At 41.9% G+C, this 10,049-nt stretch overlaps 1 protein-coding gene across 2 annotated transcripts in view; it reads right to left on the bottom strand.

Annotated features, from left to right (window-relative positions):
* Nucleotides 1-9,563, bottom strand: part of PLPP1 (phospholipid phosphatase 1) — a 100,663-nt gene extending 91,100 nt beyond the window's left edge. The window contains exon 1 of one of the 2 annotated variants that reach the window (XM_019641442.1): nucleotides 9,078-9,561. In XM_019641442.1, the coding sequence (XP_019496987.1) occupies nucleotides 9,078-9,135 (58 nt within the window). In that variant the 5' untranslated portion in view covers nucleotides 9,136-9,561. Of the gene's footprint in view, nucleotides 1-9,077 lie in introns of both variants that reach the window. The other variant, XM_019641441.1, reaches the window with a different exon arrangement.
* Nucleotides 9,564-10,049: the final 486 nt, after the last annotated feature.

Genomic DNA, 10,049 nt, shown 5'->3' on the forward strand with positions numbered 1-10,049 from the left:
GAGGGCAGTGTCACTGGCCCTCATACGTGGGATCCGAACCGGGGCCTTCTGGCATCCCAAGCCAGTTCTTAACCATCGTGGCACTCGGCTGGCCCAGCATCTGTGATTTGAAGCAACCGAAATACCAACTGCTCTCTCCTGTCTCCTGTATGCAAAGGAGGAAGAGGCTGCTGCAGATAGGCCCATTCAGCTATAAACAGATCAACTCACAAATTCTTCACTTGACTGGCTGATAGCTTCATTTCTGAGAGCAGTGTTTCCTCCCTAAATAAGAATAACCCAGAGGAATTTAAAAAATGACCAGGTTTAATGAGTCAGAATTTCCAAACAAGACACCAGATAACCTGCATATTTAATAAGCATGCCAGGTGATTTTCATCAACAGGGGACCTTGGGAAACTTCTGGAGCGGTGCTTCTCAAACGTTAATATGCACAGAAATCACCTGGAATCTTGTTGAGACGCAAATTTTGATTCAGTCTGGGATGGAGCCTGAATCAGCCTTTCTGAGAAGCCTTGGTGATGCCAGTGAGGGCAGCACGTCTCTAGAGTTCAATACAGTGTCACAGGCCCCCTTTGAGAATCTGGGAAGAGTTATCAATAGATTCATTTCACAGCAAAATGCATAAATGTAGACTTTAACGAACAATTGCAAAGGGTTTGGAAGGCCCCTGAACAGTATCCTTAGGCCAACCCCTAAACTGGTTCTGATGAGGATGTGACAGGAATCTTCAAATAATAATGTTCAACATTTATTGAGCACCTACTATGTGCCTTGGCACTGTGCTAAGTAATTCTAGACATATCATCTAATTTAACCCTCACAACAAACCTGTGAGGTAGATACTATTATCGTTCTCATCTTACAAATAAGGAAACTGGTACACAGAAAGTTTTAAGTAATTTGCTCAAGCGTGCTCAGTGAGCCTGATTCTTGAGCCCAGGTGTTTAATTACTATGTTGTACTGCAGTCCTGATGTGTGGCAATCACTTTGAAGGAAGTGATTCTATTTTATTAAATTTTGTCCAGAGAGTGAAAATGGAGGAAGATTAGACCTGAGGTTTTCACATTCTGATGTGCATCAGAATTTCCTGAGGGCATTTGTTGAACACGATAACAGAACAAGGCTTGGGTTCCATCCAGGACCTTCATCATAAAATTAAAATTTCTGCGGATGAAGCCAGGCACTTGTATGTTCAACCAATGTTCCAGGTGATTCTAATGTGCAAGTTTGAATATTATTGCCATAGAGTTTACAAAGGCAGCATTCTAAAAGTGCAAAGGAAAGTTAAATAAAATTTGTGATGTGAGAAACTGAAAGGGACAGTGGCTCTGATCTTAATGAGGAAGAAAAAGAGGGAGGACCTGGAAATTTGAAACCTTTGCAGTCCAATCAGGAGTATTCCATAATATAGTCTGTCTGTGTGAATATACAACTCTTTATTTATTCATTCACCTATCAATAGACATCTGGATTCCTATGGACTTTTAAAATGCATACAAAAACTGCACTTATGAACAGTCTTATATATGTTTCCTGGTGCACTTAGGCAGGATTATCTAGGATATTGTGGTAGGCTGACAATGGCCCCCAAAGATATGCCCACATCCTAATCCCCAAACCTGCCACTGTTACTTTATATGGAAAAAGTCTTTGCATATGCAATTACATTAAGGATCTTCAGACGGGGAGATTATTCTGGATTATCCAAGTGAGTCCTAAATGCAATCCTTATAAGTAGGAGGCAGAAGGAATTTTATTCCACACACAAAAGAAGAAGGCCCTGCCAACTCCTTAATTTCAGCCCAGTGAAATTGATTTCAGAATTCTGTTAGAGAATAAATCTTTATTGTTTTAAGACATCAAGTTTGTGGTGATTTGCTGCAGCTGTAGGAAACTAATACAGGTATGTATATGTTCAACTTGACAAACTAAGGTCTAACTATTTTCAGCTAAAGTTGCCAAGAATCCAGAAACAATGATATGTCAAATATTAGCTCTAGTGGTGGTTCCAGAATTCCTTTCTGGGAGGATTTAAGAAACTTGTTTTGAAGCTGTGTTTACATAACACTTTAAAAACAACTGGCGGGGGGGGGGGGGCATCAAAGGACCCTATGAGAGAATGTGGGTGGAGAGAATGGGTCACCACTGATGGGCACACTCTCAAGCTATTACTTTGCAGGGTTGCTAATAACAACTAAGTTCTCTACTTGGTTATATATTATTATCTTGCTGTTGGAAACCCTGGAGAGTTATTTTTGTTGACTCCAAGGAAGGAGGTATAACCAGTTCTCAGATGCATGAATGGGGTTTTAGGATTATTGGCAAGTCGTGTGTTTACTTGAATGACTTCCTTGTTTATGAACCAATTTTATTGTTATACCAAGAGCAGGTTTATGTACAAGCATTGTCCTGGCCTCTGCACCTTGCAGAAATAGCACTTCTCTTTATGGCAGAGCCTCCAAGGACAGAGACTAGGTTGAACTGCAGATAAGCTCACTGTGCCCTTTACTCCTTGCATATCTGTTTTGATTCAGTACAGTTCATAACTCTCGGTCTTGCCAACCTTCAAACATTCTAGATCGTTGTTGCTGCTGCTGCTGACAGTGGCAGCCCATAACAGATGAACACATGCAATTGCAAAAAGGTTGCTTTTCCAACAATCAAGAGAAGGAAGGTATATTCATTTTCTATTGCTGCTATAAAAAATTACTATAAATTTAGTGGCTTAAAACAACACAACTTTATTATCTTAAAGTTAAGTGGGTCAGAAGTCCAACCTTTGTCTCACTGGGCTAAAATCAGGGTGTTGCTAAGGTTGTGCTCCTTCCTGGAGAATCAAGAGGAGAATCCATTTCTCTGCTTTCTTCAGCTTCTAAAGATGACACACACCCCTTGGCTCATGACCTCCCTCTTCCATTTTCTAAGCCAGCCATTTTGCATCTTTGACCATTCTCCCATAGTCATATTTGCCTCTGATCATATCTGAAAGAATTCTCCAATTTTAAGGACAGATGTGATTTTAGGTTGGGTTCACCCAGATATCCCAAGACAATCTTCCCTTCTTAAGGTCCTTAATTTAATCACATATGCAAAGTCCTTTTTGCCATATAAAGTAACATATCTATGTATTCTAGTAATTAGGATGTGGATATCTTTGGCTGGGCATGGGGGACATTATTCTGCTTATCACAGAAGATTTATTCATTTATTTATTNCACACACACACACACACACACACACACACACACACCACCATATTTGTAGTCATCTGCCCTTGACTTTTTTTCACTCAAAATTACATTTCTTACATTAATGTTGCTGCAATAGTTGCAGATCTCTCATATAAACATAGCATTTTATTCATTCTTCGGACAATGAGTATCTGGGTTATTTCCATTTTTGCTGTTACAAAAAATGCTGCTGTGAATATTGGGTATACATGTCTCCGGTGTGGAGTTGCTAGCTGTGGAACTGCTGCATTGTGAAGTATGCCCACATCCAACTTCACTAGATAATCCTAGATTATATCCCTAAAGGGTTATATCATTTTACCGCACCCACACCAGTGGTGGATAAGATTCCACATTTCATTAACACTTATTTTTGAGATTTCTTAATTTTTTTCTAATTTAGTGGGTATAATGTATATTTCAATGTAGTCTTAATTTGCATTTCCTTGATCACTAATGTGGCTGGGCATCTTTTCCTGAATTCATTCACCAAAAATGTTACTTCTTTTGTCACTTGCCTATTCACATCTTTTGCCTATTTTTCCATTGGGTTATCTTATTTTTATCAACATGTAAAAGTTCTTTATATATACTCAATAGTAATTCTTTGTGTCATAAATTTTTTCTCCCAATATGCTTGTGATCACACTTCCTTTGTGAGCCACTATGTGACAGAATTCTTGTAATGTAAGCAGAAGTCTACTGACAGGTTTCTGTGAAAGTTTTTGCTTTCCCAACCAAAGGAAAAAGACTGGCTTCCTTTCCTGTCTACCTTCCTTGAAAATGGACATGATACTTACAGCTACAACAGCCATCTTGTGATCATGAGGAAAAGGACAAGGAGTCACTGGTCTTTATAATGTTGAGCTTCTAAAACAACCAGCAATTGGCTACCTCCAGATTTCTTCATATGTAAGGGGGAAAAAAAAATTGCTTACACCTCAAATATTCACAGCTGATACAAGGTTCAAGAGTATTTTGATTCCTATCACTGAGAAATCACGTCATATTATTCTAAGAAAATCTTTTACTTGAGATAGCTTGTTGAATTTCTAGTCCTGGAAACCCCAAGGCCCTGAACAAAACAATTTGGGTAGATAAAAAAGGGTTCTGAGGGAGAATAGACTTTGAAGTTTAGAGAATGGTTTGAGCATAGAGGCAAAAGAAATGACATATTCTGAAGTATTTGAGTAAGAAAAGCTATGAAACAAGGAACTCACATTGAGGAATAGTGGAACATAAGGTGTTAGGAGGTAGGTTTGTAGCTAAAAAGTGTGTCTGGAGGCAAAGGAAAATGGCTGAAAATACATAGTGATTTGCTGAAGACAGCCATTTAAAACAAGTTATCTAGTAGTGAGAGGAAGTCATAATCTCTGCAGTGGGCTGTAAACTAAAGATGAGTAAACCTTGTTTTGTAAGCCAAATTATTTAGTTTCAAGTCCTTTTCTATGTGTATTTCCATTTTGTTATCTTTTATCTTCCTCAAATCTTGTTTATGGCTTCCAGCCCTTTTTCACATTTCGTACAGGATATTAAGGAAAAAGTATTCCATTAACACTTGACCCAGTCTACAAACGTGACCACTTGCAAGAGTTAGTGAAAAACCATAAAAATGAAGTAAGTTTCTGTGATCAGAGTTGGGGATCTCACAGGTGGGCAACTCAGCTCCACCAAGATATTCTTCCACTGAGACTTTCCTTCAGTGTCAAACTAGGATGGTTTGGGTTTTATGTTGTTGTTGTTTTTTAGGAAGACAACATTTTCTTAATAGGATTATTGTGATGATTAAATACAAAGTGTAGGTTTGCAATTGCCTAGCAAATGTGTGATCTAACACAATATATATATTTTAAGATTTCTGTGAATCCACATCTGCTTCCCTACCACCCACTCAACCCAATATCTACCATGGTTCCCTAATCTACCAAAGCAATGGGGCTGGTCTGATGTTGACTTATTCTTAGTAAATCCACACCAGACCCTGGTAATCACCACTTCCTTTCTCTAGGATGCTCACCAATTATTTCTTTAACAATCTCTTAAAAATATATATCACCAAAGATACAGAACTCAATTACCTATAAAATATCTGTAGTCTTAAAGACATCACATATGTTTTTCTATTAAAAATGTTGGATAAGATTTCTACCCAGTTACAGGTCTTTAATTAGAATCCATCTTCTTCATCTGTTTTAGAAATCATAATAAAATCTGCCCTTTTCTCATCTTCAGATTCCTTTTTTGTTCACACTCCCCAGTTTTCATTCTTCTCACGTTGTACTTGTCCCTCTCCCAAACCTGTATTGATACGATTGGTTAACTGATCTCCTTAAGCAAAAGTAGGCCTTCTTCAGCAATATGTATTCCCAGTTCCTAGAGTTGTACTTGGCACAACAAAGTCACATGCAGTTTAAAAAAAGAAAAAAAAATTGCTTNAACTTGGGCCAGTGAAGCAACATCCTCCACAACTAGATTGAAGAACAAAACGACAGCAACTTGTCTGTTCCCCTTTCCCCAATTCCCCAGCACTGTTTCCATCCCTCCAATTTCCCAATAAAAATCTTTAAAAAAAAAAACATTTATTGGATCTGTGGACCAGGCATAATCTAGGGACAGTGTTTTATTTAAACAGCTTTTGAAATAAACATTTGCTTTTAAAATGCTTTTTCAAAAGTAAGCATTCAAAAAAACTTAGATTAATGCTTTTGTTTGTTGTTTATTCACTCATTCATTCATTCAACATTTACTGAGCGCCTGTTATATATGAGTACACAGCTATGGAGAGACTGAAATGAGCGAGAGAAGATTTCTTCTCTCCAGGAGTCTGCTGCCCAGTCAGGAAGCCTGGCATGTAATGAAATGAATATTGTGATAAAAGTGTGTTGGTATACAGCAGACATACAAAGGAGGAGTGAGGGTTTTACCTGGGAGCTCTGGAAACACTCTATAGGGAGGTGATACATTATTCTTTCCTGCCCTCTCCCATACCAACAGACTTTTTTTTTTAGGTGAGAAGGAAATAAAGAAAACAATTGAGAGCCGGCCAAGTGACACGTTGGTTAAGAGTTGGCTTGGGATCCCAGCTCTGAGCAGCAGGGCCCAGGTTCGGATCCCACATTAAAACCAGTGACACTGCGCCCTCTACATCTAAGATGGTGAACAACAGCTCCACCTGGAGTTGGGCTGCTATGAGTCGCCCGCAAAGGCGTAGGCTGCGATGGGGCTGCAGTGGGCTACCGTGAGTAGCTGGCAGCCAGTGTGAGTGGCCAGTCCACTGGCCAGCGACCGATCTGCCTTACCCAGGAAGAGCGCAATCATAATACCAACATGGGCCAGTGAAGCGACGTCCTCCACAACTAGACTGAAGAACAAAAGGACAGCAACTTGTCTGTTCTCCTCCCCCATTTCCCCAATAAAAAAATGTTAAAAAAAAAAAAGTAAACAGTTGATATATTAACAGATTTGTTTTGCCCTTTGGAGGAGTTACAGATAATATAATAGCTTTAAAACTAGATCAACAAAGCAAAGTCCATTAAAATGTATTACTAAGTCATTTTCTGTTATTTAAAATGCGATCTGCAATTTGTGCAGGTTATAAATTAAGTCCTCAGTTGAGAGAATGACTAAGGAATGTCATTTTGTGTGGGGGTGGAAGTTTTTGTTCGTTTTTTGGAGGAGGTGTTTGTTTTGGTCTATTGTCACGATAGAATTCTGGTGTGATCAGTGGAATTGAGAATGAGTTAAATAACTTTGAAATGATGGTGAAAATAATTAAAAGGAAACATTGATTGAATTGCAACACCATTAACACCCCTGTGGGGGTAGGTACTAGTATATCCCTAGACTGGACTTGAAACCTTGGCATCTTTCTTAAATGCTTAACAAAGTTTGTCCTTGGGCCTATATTTTTCTCTCTAAACAGGCAACAAACAAAAGCAGAGTGGGTTTGGGAAGAATAGTCCTGAAGCCTCCCCCCTGTAATAGAAACTAACTTTCTTCTTTTATGACTAAGCAGTTTGAAAAGGAGACATCCTTCATTTTCACTTTCTCTTCAAATACTTCTGTATTCTCAGTTCTGTTCCCACTCTGCTTGCACTGTTCTTTAACATAATATTATGGGTAAGTCTCCTTTCCTTGTTCTAACAGTGCTTCTTATCTCGACTACTTATTTATTTCAGAAAATGTCTGCAAAGTAATAAGAATAAATTCCCTTAGAGTATTTGTATTTGTATGTGCTTATGTACTTTCTCCCCACCTGGACTGAAGCAAATATAGTTTTCATTATACTCAAATAGCATTGTATAACTAAAACAATAAAATAATGTAAATATCTGGTCCCCCAGTGTATTTGCCTCCTCCCTCAAAAAAATGTCACAATATAGTATATTGTAATCCTCTTAGCACTCATTGCCAAAGCTATTTGTTTTTTACCTTATTAAAGTTTTAATGTAATATTTGATACCTAAATACATAGGGTGCCACAAAATGTATACACGTTTTAAGAAAGGAAAAAACTATTAAAATTGTAATAATTATACCAATAACAAAAGATGAATACAAGTCATGTGTATACATTTTTTTGGTACCCATGGCATATATAATATATAACATATAAGTAAGTTATGAAGCATAATAATAAAATTAGTAACTATTTTGAAATGAATCCACTACTCAATTTAATACATAAAGCATTTCAGTATTATTGAACCTACCTCTGTGTTCTAGCCCTTTCTTGTTCCCAGCTTCAGGAGAGGTGACCACTATCCTGAATTTTGTGTTTACCTTTTCCTTCTTTTATTATCTCCTTTTGGAAATACACATAAACACATGTGTATGTATCTCTAAAAATATATATCATTTAGCCTTCTTGTTTTTTATCTTTTAAAATATTATGCCAAAATAGTCATGGAGATGTAAAGTAAAGCATAGTGAATATAGTCAATAATATGGTAATAACTATGTATGGTGCCAGGTGGGTACTAGGCTAGTCAGGGGGATCACTTCTTAAATTATATGAATGACTAACCACTGTGCTGTACACCTGAAAGTAATATAAAATAATATTGAATATCAACTGTAATTGAAAAATTTTAAAAGGAGGGGAAAAAATAAAGGGGAGTAAGGGGCTCGAATTTCCAGGTATAAAACAAATAAGTCATGGGGATGTAATATACAGCATAGGGAATATAGTCAATAATATTGTGATAGCATAGTATGATGTCAGANTCTTCAGACCTATGGACAGAAACTTGGCATCCTCACACCCACTTGCAACCTGACAATTTACAACCTGGTAACACCTTCTAATTAGGAACGTTCTAGCCTTTTATAGACGAAAAATTAAACTGCTTCCCACACGTAAGATAAACCAGGCACTGGCGCCTGTTACTGAGAAACCCCCACCCCCCCGTGGTCAAACCTCCGGTTTCGCTACTGAACCTAATGAGCCAGCAACCAGGCTTCCCTACAGCAGAGAGGGGAGGAGCCCACCCTGCTCTGCTGGGAGTGGAACTGGAAACAGAGGACAGGAGCAAGGGACTGAGCGCAGAGGCGTGAACAGCGTCCAAGCAGAATGGGTTCAGCGCACCGGTGGGCAACAGACAAGACAGCGGCGGCCACGCGGGAGCCAGGGTGCAGGCTGCAAAGCGGGGTCCCCGGGCTGCGGAAGCCGCGCCCCGCGTCTCGCCCCGCAAAGGCGCGAGCGTCAGGCACACACACACACCCCCTACGCCAGTACGCGGCTCTCCGTGAGTCCCCTCCCAGAGGACACACGCCCGCACCCATGGGTGCAGCCCACCCCGGGCTCGCGCGCACACGCCCCCCGGGTCGGCTGCACAACGTACCCAGTAACAGACAGAGCAAATCGAGGGCCACGTACGGCAGCCGCGTCTTGTCAAACATGGTCTCGGCCCCGCGGCCCTGCGCGGGCAGCAGACGAGGCACCGGATTCACGAGTCCCGGCCAGGGGCTGGCTACGGCCCCGAGCTACAGCTCCTCCCAGCCAGGGGAGAGCAGACGAGGGCGAACAGGGACCAGGCGGCGCTCTGTCGGTCAGCAATGGCGCCCGGGACCCCTCCCCTCGCAGGTCCCGCAACCTCTCGGTTGAGGCCAAGACACTGGCGTATCAGCCGCGGCTGCTCCGTGGCCTCTGGCCCTCCTCGGTCAGCCCTGGCCTGCCCCGACTGTTCGCTGGCCGTATCCCGGCCCCCTCTCCAACAGGCGGGGCGTCCGGACTCGTGCTTTAAGGATGCGGACCGGTAAGGAGGAGGAACACGGGCTCGGCCCCTCCCGCCAGGCAGCGCGGGACGGGCCAGAGCGCGGCCCCACAAGCAGAGGGAGAACGGCAGGGGCGGGGCGACCAGTCAGTGGCGACAGGGCGGCACCAGGGCCGGGGAAATCCCACGCCGGGGCTCCTTAGCCAATCAGCGCCGCAGGCCCCGCCCCGACCGACCTGCTGCGCCTACCCCTGAAGTAGGACGCCCAGCGGCCGGGTGGAACGTGGGGGTTCCTCCTGTGCGGTTCCGGCAGCGTTGCTTCGACCCGCATTCCTCTAATGGTAGCTGAATGCGACCTGGTCGGCGCCCGGCGCCGGTCTTCGCTACCTCGTAGGGAGAGCTAGGCCCCCGACCCACGATCCCAGAGCTCCGGCTGCCTGCCGGAGGGATCCTTATCCACAGGGATCAAGTAATAAAGAGGTGTGGGGTAGGCACTGACAAAGACCCTCTCCTTGTCCAAACTCGTTAGGCTCCCCTGAGCCCTCTACTTACCTAGGCCTTCAAGTTCAGCTTGGCTGAACCCAGTATTAGTGTGAAATC

Source organism: Hipposideros armiger, unplaced genomic scaffold (assembly GCF_001890085.2).
Source record: "Hipposideros armiger isolate ML-2016 unplaced genomic scaffold, ASM189008v1 scaffold_60, whole genome shotgun sequence".
Lineage (NCBI taxonomy): Eukaryota > Metazoa > Chordata > Mammalia > Chiroptera > Hipposideridae > Hipposideros > Hipposideros armiger.